A 21058-nucleotide genomic window follows, 5' to 3' on the forward strand; every position below is an offset into this window, starting at 1 on the left:
ACAGTGAAACACCTTCACTGGTGCTATTAAAACATGAAAGCACTTAAGTCACTGAGTAGTGTGTTTTGGAACATTGGACATGCTTTATTTCAGAACTTTTCACAATTTATTTAAACATCTCACATATACAAAATAGGTACAATAGACTTTGTGGTGTCATTTTTTGAGAGAGAGAGAGGCCGCCTAAAAACCATTCAGAATTGGATGAAATATGTGCTGTCAGTATGAACACTGTGTGTGGGGTTTGAAGAGTTAAAAAGCCTGAACAAAAAAAAACAAACAAAACAAAAAAAAAAACCTTCTAGACAAAACAAAACAAAAAAAGAGGAACAAAATGAAACAAAACAAAAACCAGACATCAGGTTTAAGAACATTCCACCTGCTTAAAGTGGGGGAACATCAGGGGACGAATGCAAGACTCCTCAAATGTCAATACAAAGTAATACAGTAAAAAAGTGGTTTGCTCCACAGCTGCATATTAGCACCATAGATCTCTGCTTCAAGTAACTGAGCACCTTCCGATACGGGACAAAGCTTGAAGCATTAGAAGTCTTAACATCTCTGTTGTGGACCCAGGTTGTGTCAATAGTATTTTCTTTAGGTACATGCATGAGGTAGTTTAAACCTTTTTTTCATGGAAATTGTGGTTTTAAACCTCCTCTTTGGAAGATATACAAAGACCACAAAGTGATGCATACTTTCAGCGTTTTTATTACACTTCTTTTATTTTTTACAAAAGGATGACATGATGTCCCACAACAAGGTGTTTTCCCGCGTCCCTTTGGGTTGCTGTATTAATTTGCATTGCACAAACGCTCCGTTCAGTCCGTTCAGTCCTCTCAGATAGTTGCCCATCTTAAGCAAGTGGATGCGCAGAGAGAAATCAGCATTCAGTATAAAAAACAACACAGAAAGAAGGGCAGAGATTTTGTTTTTTCGTTCTTTCTCTCTTTTTTGGTGTTAATTTATCATGAGTCTATTTATTTGAAACAGACTGGGCCAATGTCCAAACCAAACTCCTGTTCAGCTCCACCAATGTCCAAAGGTGCAATGTCGAGGATGGGCAGGCGAGATGGTTTATTTGTTCTGTACTCGATCACTGTCTTGCTCCACTCACCAGTGTGTCTCTGCAGGTTTGAGGAAAGAAAAGGAGACCTCTTTTTAAAACAGTGGCAAAATAATACAAATTGCACAGCTGTAAGGCAAAGAAGAAGAATGAAACTGAAGCAATGAAGGTACAGTAATGACCAAAGAAAAGAACTGGAGAAGCTACTCACAGTGCAGCCATCCTCCAGCACAGAGAAGGTGAAGCGGCTGTTGCCCTCGGCCCTCAGCTCCACATCGTTGGAGCCCTGGAGCACCACAGCCTTCTTCAGGTTGCCGCTCTCACCATCCATGTAGGCAACGCTGTTCTTGCAGTGGTAGGTGATGTTCTGGCTAGCCTGGTTGGACAGCAGGCGCATGAAGGCCAGCTGGGTGGCCATGCTCTGGGGGCTGATGGTCTCATCATTGTAGGTAAACTGCATGGAAGAGAGAATGACAGTCAACCTTACAAATACAGAAAATATAACATCTGCTATTGTCATTTCCCGGTCTTATGTGCTAGTAAAATAAAATATGTTTCTTCTTTTTAGACACTCACCTCAGTACCACCATTGATGGTCTCTCCGAACCAGACGTGCTTCTTGTTCTCGGTGCTTCTGAACCAGTTCTTCTGGGCGATGCTTGCGGGGTGGGCATGGATGCAGGTCTCGCGGGTGTTGAAGTCGCAGAAGACCTTGATGGCATCATTGATGCAGCCCTGGTTGGGGTCAATCCAGTAGAATCCTACAGGGTGGGAAAAACTGAGTCAAACTGATGGAAAGAGGGTACTTTACTCTTACTGTATATGGACTCCAAAAAGGTATCTAAACCTTACGAAATGTAGGGGTACATATGCCCCATGGGTCTATCAGATTAAGTTGAGCTTACCGCTGGTCCAGTCTGGGTGGCTGAGCTTGATGTCACGGCAGGTGCGGGCAGGGTTCTTCCTGGATCCCTCAGGGGTAAGCAAGTTCTCGATCTGAGTATTGAGGGACTTGATGGTGGCATCAACCTCGTAGTCCTTGGCTCTCAGAGCAGGCTGATCAGCTCTGTACTCATCATATCCAGAAACATCATATCCGCCACCAGCGGGGCCAGGAGGTCCAGGCAGACCGGGAGATCCAGGAGGACCCTGATGTGGATAACAGAGTGGACTGACATGTTGACCACAGTTGCAGTTGGAACATTTGCAGAGTAGTTTACAAAACAACAAAATTTTGTTCTGGAGCAGATGTAGACAAAATAGATGTGCTTACAGCAGGACCAACGTATCCAGGGGGTCCACGAGCACCAGGAGAACCGATGCCACCATGGCTACCAGCTCTGCCGTCCTTACCAGCGGGTCCATGGGGTCCAGCGGGTCCCTGAAGAGGAGGTCATCACATGACAGTCATACATTTTTCATTTTTGGAAATACTGCATCACATATGACTGCAAATTACAGAATCTCCTGTGTTTGGTGCTTTAGTGGTCATGAGAAAACCAAAATACAACAGAGAATAGTTGAAAGTTATAAAGGTTCTGACATCTTTAGAGGTGTTTTCTGAGCTCTAAATGCAGTTCATCATGTTATATCACCTACAGATCATCATATCACGACAATCCTAGACATCCTCCTCTGCTGTCGTATCTATATTTCTGTAAATTACTAGCTCATGTCTAAGTGCTGGATTTGGGCCATAGTGCCTCTTTGAATACAGGAGGAAAAATTGTGGGTTATTAGGGTTCCACTCACTCTGGGTCCAGCGGGTCCAGCAGGTCCAGCAGATCCGGTGTCACCGGAGGGTCCCTGAAGAGAGAAGTGCACCGTTGAATAACATTGTAATGATTAATAAGACTTTCTTTGCATGCAGTGATAACATTATGGTGTATCACGTAGATATCAGCACATGTAGCTGTATGTTTATATATTTCATGTGCAGAATATTGGTGTGCCATCACTCACAGAAGGTCCAGGCATTCCCTGGAGACCAGGATGTCCACGCAGACCCTTCATGCCTCTCTCTCCCTTGTCTCCAGCACCTCCCTTCTCACCACGGGCTCCAGCGGGTCCCTATAACACACAGACACATACACACATACAACATGAACACACAGCCAGAAACCCCATGCTGCTAGAATAGAATACAATTTGTTGTGAAGACATGAAATCGTTATGTGCCGTGGATTTGGAACACTGGTGTACTTAAAGTCAATGAACACTATGTGCGATTTCTATGACTGCATGGGTTTATGGTACTTACAGCTGCACCTCTAGCTCCAGCGGGGCCAACAGGTCCGGAGGGACCTCCTGGGCCCTAGAGACAAGGAAAGACAAGAATAAAAGGATGAGTGATGTAAGCAGATGGATTGTATCCTGCAAATGCTACTTGGAAGTTACTTAGAGTTACTGTTACTACTAACAGACTCTCCACGGTTTCCAGGTCTGCCAGCAGCTCCAGTGGGTCCAGCAGGTCCAGGGGCACCAGCAAGTCCCATGGCGCCAGCGGGTCCTTGCTCACCACGGTCTCCCTGAAGAATTGTGAAAAAGGGAAGATGCAGGTCAGAGCACAGAATATGAGTAAGTATTCTCTATATAAATATGCTTAAGGTATATGAAAGGGCATTACCTTGAATCCAGGAGCACCAGGGCGACCAGGGGGTCCATCGTTACCAGGGTTACCCTATAAGTGGCAAAAAATATTAGCGTTTAGATAGAAGTTTCTGGTATATTCTTTAATCAGGTGTCAGGTTGTTATGAGTCTATGGAATAGTCTCCAGGTGAGCTGTTTTTGTGCATCCAATAAACTGTACTTATATTTTTATATTTACTGGAACTCAAGTGACATGACTTCCACATGGGATATATTGGTACTCTGCACACTTGATCACAGGTCACTATAAGCAGGTCATCACAGTACTTGTAATTGGCCGGTTCAGTCCTTACCTCACGTCCAGCCTCTCCCTGGGGTCCGGTCATACCAGGCAGACCAATGTTGCCAGGGGGACCACGGGCTCCAGGTGGACCAGCAGGTCCAACTCTACCAGCCTCTCCCTGTGATAGGGCGCAGAGAAATGCACTGGGTCAAATACAGTCAAAGGCTTCACACTGAATGTGATACAAAGGTAAATCTTTTATTTAGCATTGGTGCATGTGTGCGTTCAAAGCAGAGTGCACAAAATGGGAATTGTGACTGGAAGTAATAACTATGTACAGATTTGTGTAATCTTTTGAATTTACATTCACACATATTCAAAATCTTGCATTCATGTGTCGATTGTTAGAACAGATAAAACTTAACTGCTAATACACATCTGGAACAGTTCCATCATGTTGGAGATGAAGTTTTGAATGATAAAAAAGTTGGTCATAGCACAATTGAATTCCTTGGGGATACTTTCAGCATGATTTTTTACTTACCAAAGCACCAGGACCACCAGGTGAACCACGATCTCCTCTAGCACCAGGCAGACCAACGAATCCCTGAAGTCCAAGAGGACCACTGGTTCCAGGAGCACCAGGAGGACCCTAAACACACACAGGCCACATATCAATGCACTGAGCATGGATCATAGTGATATAAGCTTAGTTGCATTTATTTATCCAACTGTTGCAGCTTCAAAATTTCTGAGTACCATAGTCTCTTTTGACTGAAAAAAGTTATAACTTACAGCAGGGCCAGGCTCTCCAGAAGATCCCTTCTCTCCAGATGGACCAGGTGGTCCAACCATACCCTGCTCTCCAGAAGGACCAGCAGGACCAGAATCACCACGGAGTCCACGAGGGCCATCCTTACCAGCAGGGCCGGCGGCGCCAGGGGGTCCAACAATACCCTAAGGTAAGAGGAAGAGGGTGGGTGAGTGATTGTGAGTGTTTGTGCGTGTATGCTCATGTGTTTGTGTGTTTAGCATCTGATAATGATATGAGAAGCAGTATTTGGAAAAAGTTACTAATGTAATCAAGTGAATTCATTGTGGGTTTGCATGTGTGTGTTTACTAATGACTGTAAACATTAAGCCAATACTCACAGCGGGACCAGCAGCACCAACTCTGCCAGCAGCACCAGGGAAACCAGTCAGACCCTGACATCAGAAACACACATATATGGTAAGGATATTTTCTGGCCATGGAGCACAGATGAAAAAATAAATAAAGCACAGAAAGAGCACAAAATGTTGCATGTCTCTACCTTGATTTTTTCACCATTTCAAAAAGATGGCTTTGTGGCTGTGAGGTATGTGGGGTTTTTAAAGTCTACTAAAGAGTACTGCTGCAGCCTGCAACCTCATTTATTCTTGATAATAGAACCAATGAACCCATTTATGAAAAGCTAAAAGGAGGTTTATTAGTTCGTGGCTCGAACTGCAGGAAAAAGCATCTTCTTGGTGCTTGTTGTGGAAAACTGTTAGGATAAGATAAGAAAAGCCATTTCTGATTCATTTGGCTCAAGACATTTTATCTTAATTTCAAGTCGCTACATGCTCTCTTAGCTCCAACTTGGTTAAAAAGGGCTGAAGTGAGTGCGTGTGTGTGCGTGTGTGGCAGGTACATGTTTATGCGACAGTGATTAAATCTGCGCTCATGTTTTCTAATGAGTTTTTCTAATAATGTAAGTGCTTACGGAAGAGGTATCAGGAGGAATTCTTGTTTATGTGTGAATACTCACAGGAGGGCCGGTGTCTCCACGAGCACCAGAAGGTCCAGCAGCACCAGAAGGACCCTAGATAGAAAGATGAAGAAATCAGACACCATTCCATAATGGTCATATCTTATCTGTCACATTAGATTTGCAATGCAGTTGTCTGTGTCTGGTGTAAATGGTACTAACAGCAGGTCCAGACTGTCCAGCAGGTCCAGAAGGTCCAGCAGGGCCAACTTCTCCCTTTCCACCAGAAGGTCCGCGCTCTCCTCTTGCTCCGGGCTGACCGTCAGCGCCCTGTAGGCAGTAAGAGTAATGGGGCTGAGTCACTATCTGGCAGATGTGTACGTGTGTGTCCGTATTTGTGTGTTGATTTGTGTAGTAATGATATCCTGCTGCTGTGATAGGATTTGTGTGTATTGTACTGCAAAGTGATTGGCTGCTGGCTTACAGGGGGTCCAGCAAATCCAGAAGGTCCAGCAGGTCCAACCTCTCCACGCTCTCCCTGTGGGCATCAAACAGTTAGTCAGGAGGACTGTTTACGCTGTCTTAAAAAAGGCTGTCTTATGGCCTTCATCTGATATATTATGTCAATGGCTCATTTAGGGTGAAAAACAGGTGATATTTGTTATAATGACGGGAGTAAGCCATAGCTACTTACAGAGGATCCACGAGCTCCAGCAGGTCCAGCAGGTCCGAAGGCACCACTCTCACCCTAGAGGAGAGAACAGCAAGTGTTTCATTAGGTTAGCATTGCTGCACCATCTATAAATTCATACACATGTGAGAAATCTTTTGTCAGAAAGAGGTAGTCGATTGTTTTTTCTTTTATAATGCCACATAATGTAAATGTAGTGTCAACAGCATGGAAGTATTTACACTATATCAAAGTTTCATTTCTTTTGTTGCATTTATTGTGTCAATAACAATGCTATCATACATGTTATAATGGAGCCATTGTTGTAATGCAACAAAGTAACCATCAGGTGGCAGTGTTGATGTTCTGGCTTCAGATACAATGCTACAGCGGGGGTAACTGCAATTTTATCCTAAAGAGTGGGCTGTCCAGAGATATGGAGTGACATTGGTCATCCAAGAGAGAATTTCTGACAGTGATTTGATTTCTGTGACATGTATTGATGGGTTTCAATTGTAGGTCACTGGTACAAGTCTGTCAACCATCTTGAATAATGTTGGAGGCGGTCATTTTTACGTCGTAACAAGGTCCATTACACTAATTAAGCTGTGTTACAGCAGATATCCTAGACAACTTTATTCTAATGGTTTATCTTATTATATGTGTTGTGGTAAATAATATCCATACATTAGCTACTTACCTTGTCACCATTGGCTCCAGTGGGTCCAGGAGGTCCAGCGGGTCCAGGCATACCCTAGAAAGAGGAGAGGACACTAAGACTGAGGCTCTGGCTGTTGCATCCAAACTAATGGAGTGAATCACTATGATTTTTGCACAAAGTGCCTCAAGATGAATTAGAGAGTCTAACTTACACGGGCACCATCTCTGCCAGCATTACCATCAGGTCCTTTGTGTCCAGGCTCTCCCTATGGGTGAGAGAAGAAGAGGGTGTAAGACTGGGAATGACAGTGAATAAATACATTCTCATTAACAAACCTGAGATATTTTCAGGGATAAAATCCCACTTTGTTTGCAGGTGGTAGATTTCGGAACTTACCTTCTCTCCCTTGGGTCCAGGGGTACCAGCAGCTCCACGCTCACCAGGCATGCCACCAGGTCCCTGATGTCCAGGACCACCAGCAGCTCCAGCAGCACCAGGCTCTCCCTAGAAACAGACATGGCAAACTATGGTTTAACACACATGCTTCTATAAATACATGATTTCATAAATGACCTTAGCACTTATAATGCGATTCCAAAAAATGTGTCATTATTTTACCTTGCCACCATCAGCTCCAGGGGCTCCAGCGGGTCCACGGGCTCCCATTGGTCCCTGAGGTCCAGAAGCTCCGGCAGCACCAGGGTTACCACGCTCTCCCTGGAGGAACACACAGAGGGAGTCAGTGTCTTTGTCTCCTATGCTTTACAGTGTGCATGTGTGTTTTATTGCATACATGCCAACCTGTCACAATGTGACAGTTTCTGTCTAGAAGAATTTATTCTGCTCTAAGTATTTGAATGGCATCTTACTAAAACTGAAAAATCTGCGAGGCTAGTAGAAAATAAAATCTTGCTTCATTTGATGTAAATATACCCAGAATGAAGGCATGGACAGGTGAACATACCTTTGCACCAGCAGCTCCAGCAACTCCCTGGTCTCCTGGGATACCCTATAGAGACATGAATAATAGATTAGAGATGTTCTGCCTATTTTACAATATCTGTGGTTTGAATGTACAACATGGAGGAAACTCAGTGTGTGTCTGTGTGTTACTTACTCTGTCTCCGGCCTTGCCAGCCTCTCCAGCAGCACCAGCGGGGCCAGGCAGACCCTGAAAATATGAAGCCCCAACATCAGGACCAATGGACTCAAAAGAGGCCATTTATTCAGACAGTGCTATCTAAAAAGTACACCTGAGGTACAGGAAATATATCAAATATACTAGACATCTACAAGAAATCCCACCACAGCCTGCAGGGCAGTAAGAGGATGTACTGAATTTTTGAATTACTGAAAGTAAGGTGAAGTTTCCCTCAGTGAGTTTGCTCTAAATTGTTTATATAATGTCACATGAAGGATCCAAACCTGGAAGCCAGGAGCTCCAGAAGGTCCCTGCTCTCCCTTCTCACCAGGACCACCCTGCATGGAGAAAGTGAGAATATCAGAATTGAAAATGGCACAACAATGGTTATGATAGCAAAATCATATCAAATGTTCTATGTATTTGTCAGAAACTGGGGTAGCTGTCATTAAAAGAGGGAGATATGAGTGCTGTGTTTAAGTGTACTTACAGCAGGTCCAGAAGCACCAGTGGCACCATTGTTGCCATCAGGTCCAGGGGCTCCCTACACATGGACAGGAACATTAAGACACTTCATGACAACTGACAAAAAACATGGCTGAAATAACGTTTTATCGGTGTGCTACAGTGGAATATGTAGTTAACACTTGCTGGGTATTTTTTTTTTTTTTTACTTACTCTCAGTCCAGTGGGGCCAGTAGCTCCCTTTTCTCCAGGCTTGCCAGGCTCACCCTGAAGGAGGTCAAAAGTAAGAGTTAAAAAAAATAAAAACATTTAAACACAGGTTATGATAAACTAAAGGATATATACTCATTCCCCAGTCTTGGCTTTATTTCTACTTACACCAGGTCCCTTGGGTCCGGGGAAGCCAATGTTTCCTGGCTGGCCTCTAGGTCCAGTTGGGCCGGGAGGTCCAGTGCGGCCATCTTGTCCAGCAGGACCCTGGAGGAGGGCACAGGAAGTACAGCAGGAAGTCATGTTAATGGAATTCATTAGAGCAAATATGATTGTAAACAGTGTAGACTGACAGCAATATGAATGTGTCAATCCTGAAGTAAAATTCAGATTTACTCACAGCGGGTCCCTCCTTTCCTGGGGGTCCAGAGCTTCCAGGGCTTCCTGGGAGACCCTGTGGAAAACAAACAGTCATTCGGATGTATCTATCGTCAGTAATCTGTACTGTATTGTTCAAACCCTGAGCCATCTACCTTTCATCTAAAACTTAGGTTTAATCGTCAACAAATTCAACAGCCTTGTACCAAAACCATTACAGCATTACTTGTCAAAGCTATTCTACTTAGCTAATCCAATTTGCCACAGGCCTATTCTGCCTTTTAGCTGTTGATTTACTAGACTCAGAGAACTCACACAGACATCAAATCCCTCTGACACTGCTCAAAAACAAAACTTAGCAAAACACTCACCCTGAGACCAGCGGCACCAGGCTCACCAGCACGGCCAGCATCTCCAGGGGGTCCACGAGGTCCAGGTGCACCGCTGGCACCACGGGCACCAGGCATACCCTACGAGAAGGAGATAAAGAGGTCCAAGAGAAATGAGGAGGAAGCTTTGCCTCATCACAGAGTGCTGAGTGTATTTTGAAGTAGAAGAACGCATTGTTTTTGGTTGGCTCTAGCACTATTAAATTGCTTATTGGTGGAATGAGATTTGCTAACTTACAATTGGGCCAGTTCTTCCCTCAGAGCCAGGCATACCACGGCCGCCAGGAGCACCCTAAAGGAGACACACAGGCATTAGCAGGTGATCCACGTACATAACATCTGGATCTGTTTTGGTGCAACACAACCCCATCAAAGATGGTGGTCTGGTACTCACTCTTGCTCCACGGTTGCCAGCAGGTCCAGTAGCACCGATCTCACCAGTGGATCCTCTCTTGCCCTCCTCACCCTGAGGTCCGGGGGGTCCCTGAGGTCCAGCGTTACCCTGAGGAAGGCATCAGAGAAGTTAAAGGGCAACAGTCATAAACAGCGTATGCAGAGGTCTTCAGATTCAGTTTGGTGGAATTTTAAACTAATGAACAGGATCAGAATATGAACTTACAGGCTCTCCTTTGGGACCACCGTCTCCCTTAACTCCCTGAGCACCAGGATCTCCCTAAAACAGATACAGATGAACAGATGCAATTCATGAAAAGATCAATCATCAAATGTACAGTTATTTGAAAGTGTGTGTCTGCATTGGGGTGTATGTGATGTGTGTACATCTGCATGCTTTCAAGTGTATGCATGTTTTCTGTGAGTTTTTGAGTGTGATTGTTATGTACTTACAGAAAGGCCTCTGGGTCCAGCGGCACCCTGTGGGCCCTGGGGTCCAGGTCCTCCTCTTGGTCCAGGGAAGCCAGGAGCTCCAGCAACACCAGGGGTGCCCTAAATAACAGCCATGATGGGTAGGTGAGCATAACTCTAGCCGATTTCCAGGTGTGTTATGTTTATTATTGTATACTTTTTATGTAATATAATAGAGATATAATAGAATAGAATAGAATAGAATTAATAATCATCCTTCTATCAGTAATACTAAATCCTGTTCTGTGATTTTAAAAACCTGATTATTCATGTATTGTGTGTGCAGCATGGCATAGGTATAATTGTTTAACCTGACCCTAATTGACCTTTGACCTATATATGCTCTAATAGTACAACTTGAATACTTACAGCGGCTCCCTTGGCTCCATTCAGACCATTAGCACCAGGGTTACCCTAAAGGGAAAGAATATGAGATTAGGGAATCCAAAGCACTATAATATGGAATATGTGATAATGATGCGAAACCTAATGACACTGTAACTGCTAATTAAAGAATTATTTACAGAACCTAAGTGACTGAAGCAATCAATTAAGGGCCAAATGTATGAATAAGAAAGGCACTGCTTCCAAAAACATGCCAATCATCTTCATAATTTAGCATAAATGTCAATATTCGTATTTAATGAAAACAGAGTTTTCGAATTGATCGATCTAGTCTGGAGCAACACAACAAACAAGACTAAATTAAGGACTCAAACTAAATAAAATGCATCTTTTTGCTTGAAATTTTTCCAGGACAGGCAGAAGTTGAAGTGGGAGTCTGAGCAGAAATGTCTTTGTGTACTTACAGGGGGACCAACGGGGCCAACAGCGCCATTGGGACCAGGCTCTCCTCTTGCTCCCTGAGGTCCAGATGGGCCAGTAGCTCCAGCAGCTCCAATCTCTCCCTGTCAGAGGCAAAAACACATCCACAATCAAATAATGCCATTAAATTAAAAATCATTAGACCGTACAAGCTGATAATATCAGGTGTATTTAAGAGATCAGTTAGTGGTTTAAAGGCATGTGTCTGAAATGTCTTTTCACTAAACAAATAGGTAGTTTAGAGTTTCTGAGGCTGTTACATGTATGAACTATTCCCCTGGGGATATTACACAAGAAAATGCTTATGCTGATATGTTAATGAGAATTGTCCCTTTTTGTGGCCCTAAACATGAGCCTCTTAGGGAGGATATGAACCCCACAGAAGGTGATGTCGCTTACCTTGGGGCCAGGGCCGCCGGGGAAACCTGGGGGACCAGCAGCACCAAGGGGACCCTGGGTAGAAGAACAGCAGACATGACATCAGGATGTGTGTAATGTAAGTTCACATTAAGGTCAAGTTTAAATTGGTTTGTCTGATATGAGTGCAGTTATATGTATAGAATCAACATTTAGTGGCACAGTTGCTCCTTCAGTATCGTATTATTCATTATTTATACTATGACAGACCAATCACAAAATACATCCTGGATTGGTATCATGAAGATAGGGTTTAAAGGGTCAATACTTACGGCAGGGCCGGCGGGTCCAACATTGCCATCAGCACCACGAGCACCAGCAGGGCCAGCAGGGCCAGGACGACCTCTCTCACCAGCCAGACCACGAGCTCCCTACAGGGATGACACGCAGAAAGAACAGAAGAGATGAGAAGAGTGTCTTCACTGTAATCATGTAATGGCAAATGACTAAAATGAGGAAGATGAGTAATCCTGTGAGGTATCATGGAGAATGACAACAAAAGCTAAGCATGGGTTTTATTCAGGTTTTCTAAGGTTTTGTGAACAAGTGGTGAATCTGGAACAAAAACTTACAGCCAGTCCAGGACTTCCAGCAGCTCCATGGGCACCAGGCTCACCCTATAGGAGAGACAGGAGGGGGTGATTAGGTACCTGGAGTGACTCAAGATCATATGGTAACAGGTCAAATAGATATCTAGCTCATCAAGAGCAAAGTGAGGACTAAAATCAAGCGTACACCCATGATTTCTTATTAGTAGGCTAACATCAACATTAAAATAGGACTACGAGGAACAGGGCTCCGACATGAAGTAAAGCATTCAGTAGGAGCACTTGTTGCAGGTAGTCATGAGAGGGGGGCCCTTCTTACCTTGGCACCAGCAGCACCAGGCTCTCCCTTGCGTCCATCCAGACCGGTGTAACCCTGAAACACAGAAAGACAGTGATGCTTATAGCGATCTGCTACTGGTACTAAAATGTGCTACACCAGAAACAGGCAGAAAAAAAGAGGATCTAGGGGACAAAAGTGAGGCGATGAGGATCCTTGTTCAGATTATAAAAGGGATCAGGATGTGGATAATCAAGACAAATGCTTGTTTGACCTTCAGTAACAATATCTATTGACAACTAGACATCCAAAGTCTCACGTGAGACTTTAAAGAAGCTTTTCTAACTTCAAAGGTGGTTTCACAGGAAGTTTAACATTTGGCTCTGGTTTACATGGAAGACGCTTTCCAATAGCCATGAAGTGACTTCACAGATGAGAAGTTCTCATACAAAACAGGGACTGAAAATGTTCTTTCTTATTTCTAGTTTGCCAGTAAGTTGGGTCCATAATCACTCCTTGATGTGCTGGTTATGATGCTCAAAAATATTTTAGTCCACATTTTACACAGCACAGGTGGAGCCATTTTTGTCCCCTCTTTTTGAGCACTTCTGCTTGATGCAAGCCAGTGGGTTTCAGGTGATTACCACGCAGACAAAGTTCAAGCTAAACAGAGGAAGAGATCGACACTCACTCTGTGTCCCTTCATTCCTGGAAGTCCGGGGGTTCCGGGGAATCCACGAGCACCCTGCGATACAAAACCAAGGAGATATTAGTTCTACAAGGTCCATATTTGCTGCTCAGATTTCTGTTTGTGTATGTCTGTGTTTCATTCTGCTTGTTACGGAGAAAACCTCTTACCTGTGGGCCGGGGGCACCTCTGTCTCCGGGCTTACCAGGTCTGCCGTTGTTACCCTGTGAGTCAGCAACATAGACGTTAGCGACGCAACAAGCCACATCTATTACAACACAGCAGAGAAAAAAGGTACATTTTTGCAACAAAAGTGCTCGTAGAAACACAAATATATACGTACGTCCTCTCCAGCTTTGCCAGGAGGTCCAGGGGGGCCACGAGCACCGACGGGGCCCTGGGGAAAGAGAACCAGAGTATTTAAGATCTCAACGATGACAAATGCTTTAAAGGTGATGGTTGAGTCTCACAAGGAAGTGATATCAATGCAGTTCTGTTATCACATGTTAATTTGCAGAATTGTGAATATTTTGGAGGATAATCTTACAGTCTGTCCAGGCTCTCCGGGCTCACCAGGGTGTCCGGTGTGTCCCTGAGGTCCCTGTTGAATGAGGAGGGGCACAGCAATAAGTCTTCATATAGTCAACATAGCATTGTAGCATTTTCAGCTTAAGGTGTGAGGAAAGTCTAATCAGATCACTCCATAGTTTGAATTTGTAGTTTTGTGTGTGAACTTACAGGGGGTCCAGGAGGTCCGGGAGGGCCTCTGGCACCCATCATGCCCTGAAAAGTAGAAATACGTTAATTAGTCGTATCATTCAACAGTAAATTAATCGATGCCAGTGCACTTTGTCGAGGTGTGAGATATAAGTACCCTACCACTGACAAGGAAAGCATGTAAAAGTAACTGACAGCTCTGATGTGTATTCATGTGTATGTTTGTGTGTGCGTGTGGCAGACAGAGAGGGGCTCACCATGGGTCCGGGACCGGGATCAGGAGCCTTTACACCATCGTACTGAGCAGCAAAGTTCTGAAAAAAAATAAATAAATAAATAAATAAATAAAAAATCCCACACATGTTAATTAGTCATAATGAAAAACTTCTAATAATACATCAGGTCTATTGGACAAGTAGAGCATTGATCCACTTCAGACAAATAACAGAAGCTATTTCCCAGCCTTCCTGTGTTATCAGCATGACACAGTAATCAGCCATACAAAAAAAAGAAAACAACTGGTGCTTGTTTGTATCTATTAACTGATTTACCATAAAATGCCAGTGAGCATCCTCCGGTTTTTAGGGATTAAAAACTTCAAAGACATTTTATCATCTCTAACATTCGTGTTCTATCTGTCGGGCTTGGTGTCAAATTGGTAAAAGACATAAGGTCAAAGTTCACAGGGTTATGACATCGTTAATGAGATTACATACTTTACTGTCATTTGAACATAGCTAATAGGAATTTGGTTTGGTGGGCTCAAACAAAGCTAAATTTAGCATGACAGAGCAGCGGGGCTATTAGGAACACAACCAGCCTCACGCTGCAAAGAATCACGGCCTGCAACACTGAATGAGCCAAACGTGAGTCAAATCCGTACATGAAACTGACGTATTTAAAGCCTTTTCTGCATCGTTTGCATCATGAGAAATACGGGATGTCAAATCACAGCTATTTTCAAAGTCTCTGGACCGCCTCTTGAGATAAACACTGCAAGGCCAAGTGGCGTATTTTGCGAGTATAAACAGCGGACTTACTCCTCCGAGTCCAGGGGGACCAGGGGGGCCAGCGGGGCCGGGGAGTCCAGGTTTACCATCTCTTCCATTTGGGCCCTGAGGACCCTGTAAAACACAGATGATACAGTGAGTAAACACTCTTACTGGATGAACAGCTGCTGATAAGATGGTTTCTTGTAATTATTCTATTTCATAAATGAACAGAAACATGAATTTACATGTAAATAGAAGATTTAGCCCTATTGTAGCCAACTGTGTTATTATAAGACGCGATGAGGAGACCGATGAGCAACAGTGGGAAAGAAGTACTAATAAAAATTGTATTGACAATGAAATAACTGTGGTCAATGTTTGAAATCATATCCATTCACATCAACATTATTGTGATGTAAACACTAGGCCTATGGGGGGATGTAAACAAAGAGGTGTGGCCTACTGAGGTTAAAAGGTCAAATGATGTCAACAAACACAGTCCCATAGATGCATTGGAAATCTACCACATTAAATGCTTTCAATGACATATTTGGTAGCAGCTGTTTGATCAAAGACAGCAGAGTTTCATGTCAGCTTACCCTGTCACCTCGAGGTCCTTTGTCTCCTCGGGGACCCTGCAGTGAAAAAACCCACTCAGTCAGACCAAAACACAGAGCAGATGGCTGCTTTAGCAACATGCCAGCTCCAAACTATTCCTCTAGCGATGCATGCCATCTGAAGTACACTAAATGCAACTAAAAGTGAATAAACAGTCAGATTTGAATTATGTTCAAGCCATCTGCTATCAATAAAATGTGTAAGTGAACAAACTTGACCTTACAGTGAGAGGACAAGCAAGTAAAAACACATTTCACTGATTAGACTAGACTGCTTTATGCTGATATGCCACACTGTACGTGCTAAATGACACATAAGAACAACATTATGTGCTCACCTTGACTCTTCCCTGAATAGAAAAGAAGATAAATAAATGTAAGATTTATTTACTCAGTCTTTTCAGAGTCTCTCAGGTCATTTAATGTGTAGGCTATATCGAACAGTCAGCTTCCTTATCTTTAGCATGAGCATGATGAAGACTGGCCATTGTAAAAAAAAATAACTGCAGAGCATGCAAACTAGTATGTGATCCTCTTACAAAGGTGGATAAAGCATGCTCATGCAGGTACAGAAATTATAATGAAAAGGCGGCACAGCAATGTACAGGCGATATGAAAGATCAACATATGCACAGAGATGCTAAAAGAAGCAACATCATAAAGTGCCTCAAACCAAACTCAACAATCTCTCGGCAGTAAGAGCATATTAGTGTATGGAACAAGTTCTGAAGTGTTACCAGAACCAGACGGTGCATACTGCACCTTTGACACATTAAAGTGCTGTTCATGATGCAGGAAACACTATGCTGACGGGCAATGAGCAGAATCATCAGGGCAAACTCTCATCAGGTTACTGTGTTTACATCAGAGAGACCTCAGTCTTACACTGATTGATAACAATTATTTTCTTTTTAAGTTTTATCTTAGTTGAAGATCTCAACCTTTCTTAGCTGGTCTGAGATCAGGTTTCATAAAAATGGCTTCCTTAATCAAGGAGCAGAGGAAGACTCCAAACTGACCCAAGGCCAGCTGTTAGGGGCAAACCTCCCTCTGCCCCTCTCTGCTGTCCTCAGAAAGGATCCTTTGTACCAGGCCCCCTGGGTGCCTCCGAGCTGCGGTTTTAGCTTTCATTGACACAAACTTTAGCCAATAGGACCCTCACCTATTCATGGACAGGAAGGGGGGAAACTGCAAGAAATATCTTGGTTCAGGAGGTAGAAATTCCTAAATGAAATGCTCTTCACATCGTTGAGATTGCTCAAATGGTCAACACCAACCAAGAGGTCTGGATTAATTTTGCAGCGATTGGAAGAAATGAAGGCAAAGTGACAAGGTAAAGCCATCTTTAAGAAATGCTTTTGTGGTTTCATGCATGTGTACTAACCGAGTCTGTAGCGTTGGAGAGATGAGGAGGAGGAAGAGGGAGAAGAGGAGGGTGGGGAGAGAAGAGGGAATACTCTGTTAGAACATGGTTAGCATTTTAAGAGAAATACAACCTGAAAAAGAGACATTGTCATTTCCATCCATCTATATTCTTTATAGTGGTATTATCCTGTTTCTTATGCATGTAAACAGTCTATAAATGTGTACATGCTGACGAGGTAACTGCACTATGCAGAATCAAGACTGAATGCCTTCATGTGAGAAATTCAAATGCACAATAACCACGTTAAAGTCTAATAATGTTCAAAGAAATACCAACTTTGAGATTATTCAGAGTGAAATAGAAAGCGGGGGAGTTGTTGTGGAGTTTGGGACTGTCAGAACATCACTGCACTTACCACCTATGGCTTGACATATTGAACAAATGCATCTGCCATGCCTACAGCAATGAACCTTCACACATTATTTACACAGTCTACTCGCTTTAGCACAAGTCGCAGCCCATGTCTTAAAGTGCAGCCGGGGGCCATCTCTGCATGGTGAACGTCATCAAACTGTCTCACTTGGTTACACATGTAAATTTCAGCATTCAATAGCATTCCATATAAGAAGGACTGAGCTGCTAACAGGCCTGAACAGGTACTTTATGCCTTTGGGACAGGACTGACAACTACAGCATTTCAAATGGGAAATGAAGACATCTGCTATTGTTACCTGATTTCTGCTACAACATTATCAAAGGATGCATTTTCTGATTTTGGCTTCAAAAGGGGTTGGAATTTTAGCCCAGTTCAATCCAATTCTACCATCCAAAATTGTAAAATAGTTTGAATTTTGATTATGAGATGACTGCATCCTTGATTCAGGCTGATGTTTGTATCTCTCATCCACACTTTGATGCAGGTGGACATCAGCTGCCCTTTCTGAATCTGGACCAGCTGGTCATGGCTGGGTTTGGCACAGCTGGGACCTCCTCCTGAACTCTAACGCCTCATGTCCAATCTAGACCACGAGGTGGCGCACTTGGACATTCAAGGTGACGTGGGACTATTTATCTCACTATTTAATGTTCTCTGATAGGAAAAAAAAGTTGTCAAGACGTTTCAACTTCAATGCAGATCGTGCAGGTTAATCTTTAAACGGTTTTGTGACCTAAATAACGATCAATCGTGTGGAAAACTGTAACTGTACAGATGGTATGCGCAAAGCTATCTAGTTTAACAAACCTTTTGTAATATGCAAGCATTTAGTCTCACTTCTGCCTAAGCTTTGATAAATAGATCTGACTCTCTTCAAAGAGGAGAAAATCTAACTGGCGCCAGGTAGATGTTTGCACCCATGGCCAGCAGGGGGAGACATTGTAGTTTCCTATAACAAAGCTTCGTCCCCTGGACATCTGGATGGAACAATATGTACAACGCCCCACTAAGTTTTTCATCCTATGTCTGAAAGAAAATTCACATTTAGGCTATTTCAATAACTCCACATGCATTAAAAGTTTTGAAAAGACACTAGGGCGACTATTTTAGAGGTCTCTTTCAACACGAGAAAAGTTTTTTTCAGGAGTGCAACTTCTCCTTCTCGGAAACTACTCAAATCATTATAATTGTATCCTTGGAAAAAAACAAAAAAAAAGTGAAGAATCCTCTGCATGAGCTCAATCCGTTGAGTTTTAATCAGCAGTGCTTTGCGCTGTCTTCAGGTTGACCTTGATGTAAGTCCCAAACAAAAGCCAAGCGCAAGATCCTCAAGCAGTGGGACCCGAAAAAAATATCCATCACAGACAAAGAGCAGATAAGTAAACTTACATTGACATGATGCTAGGTATGAAGTTACTGCAAGCAGCAACAGAATCCGGGTATCCACAAAGCTGAGCATGTCTAAGCAGACATGCAGACTCCTTGTGCTGCTGAGCCCTTGTTTTTAAACCACCTTTAGGCAGGCATACAGTTGTGGTGACACGAGTAACTCCAAACTTAGCAGAAACCTGCTGCCGTGATGCTAGAATAATAAAGTTCTATCAGGCCTATTTATACGGCAGGAGGGTCCCTGGTCTGCGTGTCAAAAGTCAGCCCACCGGCCAATGGGAGAAGAGAAACCCAATCTGACTCCCATCCCTCTCCAGCTCAGACTCAGTCATGTGGTGCTGCATCTCCCAGCCTCCTCTCCACCAGCAACCGTTTGGCAAAGCTCTGGCGATGATGACGAGTGCAACGTTTTAATTAGATCCATTCTTTTTGAGGACGTGGACAGCGTCGAGGTTTAAAAGGGAGAAGAAGGCCTACGTTTTTTCCCTCTCCTACAGGTTGCAGTGGCTCCGGAGCGTCAGTACTGAGAAACGGGCGCCGGGCATTCAACCTCGCGCGCAGTTAAGGGTTGTGCGTAAAATGTGCCCGTTTTCGGGGTCGTCAAGGAGCATCAACTGGCACCGAGAGGGCCCGAGTCTTTGGATATTATGAAGAAAAATAGCTTTTAGTGTAAGATCTAGAATTATTTATTGAATCGTTTGTGAACTATTGGAATTTATGTGGAGGTGACTTTTAGTGTGCCGTTTTTACGCACGGATTTCTTTTGAAAACCTTCCCCTCAGCTTTCTTCTTCTACTGCTTTGGAAGGCACAAATTTGTTATTTTGTGCAGTATGTGCTACCACCAACATCCCCCGTGCAGCCAAGCAGATTTGGGGTCATTTTTCCACACGTGTCAAACTCAAGCATTCACTAAACAATAAAAATATGTTTCTGTGCATACGTCTGGAAGTTCATGTCACACTTCTAAACTCTGTAGATCACTTAGTGTTATAGAGCAAAAAGCACTGCAGTCTTTACTCAGCAAAATCAGTGGAATGTAGTGATTCACATACTCTTCAGCTTTCGACTGACAAAAGACAGGTGTGAAGGAGAGATCTAGTTTCAACCCCTCTCTCTCTCTCTCTCTCTCTCTCTCTCTCTGAGCAGCTCTTACCTGCCCACATGACCAGACATGTCATCTACTCTACCACCACTCCAATAACACTCAGCGTGGCCCTCACACTGCCTCATCACACACCCACCCAGTTTCAGCAAGTGAAGCACACAGCATGGACATATTCTAAAGTTAAGACATATACAGTGATGCACTCAGTGTTTAAGCAGTTGTATTTATTTAGATGATCGACTGACCACTAAAACAAATGAAACAAAACTGAGTGTTGGCAGGAGGAGTATAATCCTATTGCCGTGTTCTTATGGACACCTGAATATTGTTTCCTTAAAATGAGTGGAGGTTGCTGGTTATCATGGAATAAACCCATAAAATCAGTTCAGGATTCATTCAAGTTTGACCGGTGATGTAAATAATTCCCCCTAATCTTATTCTGCACCTCATGAAGGAGACCTGCTGCACCATGTATTCAATGAGGAACCTCTCACTGCAACTTCAGTCACAGACATGCTTGGTACCTTTTCCATTCATTTATTTTATTAGGATGGATTCATATCAATAAACACTTAGTATGTAAAGGAGTGGAATAAAAGGATCTCCACTCTGATCCTCCTCAGTGAGCATGGATGGACACTTTACTGGACTCTTGTATGTGATGTAGATCATGATGATAAAAAGCTTGTTTCTGGATGACATTATCAATTACTGTGTATTCCAGAGATCTGCTTTGCAACATAGCACAAGTGCATGTGCTAAGCCAATAAAAGAATGTAGAGACAATGTAAGGGGTTACATCCTTGTTCTATCACAGTTTTCTGATTTATCTCAAATAACTGCACAGCTCTTCTTCGCCTCCTGCCCACGGACGGTCCTGTTCCCTCTCCTCCCCCTCTGTGCCAGAAAAAGAGTAACTGTTGGACAATCCAAAGAACTTCACCTCAACTCTTTCCTGAGTCAAACCAGAGAGATAGAAAGACGGAGAAAAAACGAAAGAGGAGGGGCGAGTGAGATGAAATGTGTTTTAACGATGGCAGAGCTCCCACTCACTGCAGAGTTACATTCTCATGTTTATGGAGGAGATGAAGCCTTGAAGTAGCTGGAGAGAGACGGGTGGCGTAGGAAATCAAAGATGGCTGCGAAGCTCCACATCATCAGACTTTTTTCTCTTGGCTCAACCACATTCCACATGAAACAGTCAGTTATGTTTAGTCCAAGTGAAGAGTTGC

At 43.4% G+C, this 21058-nt stretch overlaps 1 protein-coding gene across 1 annotated transcript; it reads right to left on the reverse strand.

The window, feature by feature from the left end:
* Nucleotides 1–733: 733 nt before the first annotated feature.
* Nucleotides 734–18900, reverse strand: col1a2 (collagen, type I, alpha 2). The gene is made up of 50 exons (XM_076755165.1): nt 18720–18900; nt 17873–17874; nt 15511–15546; nt 14960–15043; nt 14177–14233; nt 13941–13985; nt 13750–13803; nt 13546–13599; nt 13373–13426; nt 13206–13259; nt 12557–12610; nt 12262–12306; nt 11962–12060; nt 11672–11725; nt 11257–11355; nt 10817–10861; nt 10430–10528; nt 10203–10256; nt 9978–10085; nt 9822–9875; nt 9566–9664; nt 9217–9270; nt 8985–9083; nt 8820–8873; nt 8632–8685; nt 8426–8479; nt 8118–8171; nt 7965–8009; nt 7619–7717; nt 7397–7504; nt 7212–7265; nt 7040–7093; nt 6364–6417; nt 6154–6207; nt 5892–5999; nt 5730–5783; nt 5092–5145; nt 4735–4896; nt 4484–4591; nt 4010–4117; nt 3693–3746; nt 3487–3594; nt 3327–3380; nt 3029–3136; nt 2819–2872; nt 2340–2447; nt 1972–2215; nt 1643–1827; nt 1278–1520; nt 734–1127 (listed from the first exon to the last, which is right to left on the reverse strand). The coding sequence occupies exons 1-50, from the start codon at nt 18787–18789 to the stop codon at nt 981–983; spliced, it is 4056 nt and encodes a 1351-aa protein (XP_076611280.1). The 5' UTR covers nt 18790–18900; the 3' UTR covers nt 734–980.
* Nucleotides 18901–21058: the final 2158 nt, after the last annotated feature.

This window comes from Chaetodon auriga, chromosome 17 (assembly GCF_051107435.1).
Source record: "Chaetodon auriga isolate fChaAug3 chromosome 17, fChaAug3.hap1, whole genome shotgun sequence".
In the NCBI taxonomy this organism is placed as follows: domain Eukaryota; kingdom Metazoa; phylum Chordata; class Actinopteri; order Chaetodontiformes; family Chaetodontidae; genus Chaetodon; species Chaetodon auriga.

Bases quoted from the DNA above. Each gene is read 5' to 3' on its own strand.
- col1a2 (XM_076755165.1), bottom strand. From the start codon at position 18,789: ATGCTCAGCTTTGTGGATACCCGGATTCTGTTGCTGCTTGCAGTAACT. The intron at 10,257-10,429 runs GTAAGTACATAA...TATCTGTTTTAG, and splicing joins CTGGACCCAGAGGCCTTTCT to GGAGATCCTGGTGCTCAGGG. The intron at 3,137-3,326 runs GTAAGTACCATA...TGTGTGTTATAG, and splicing joins CTGGAGCTAGAGGTGCAGCT to GGACCCGCTGGAGCCCGTGG.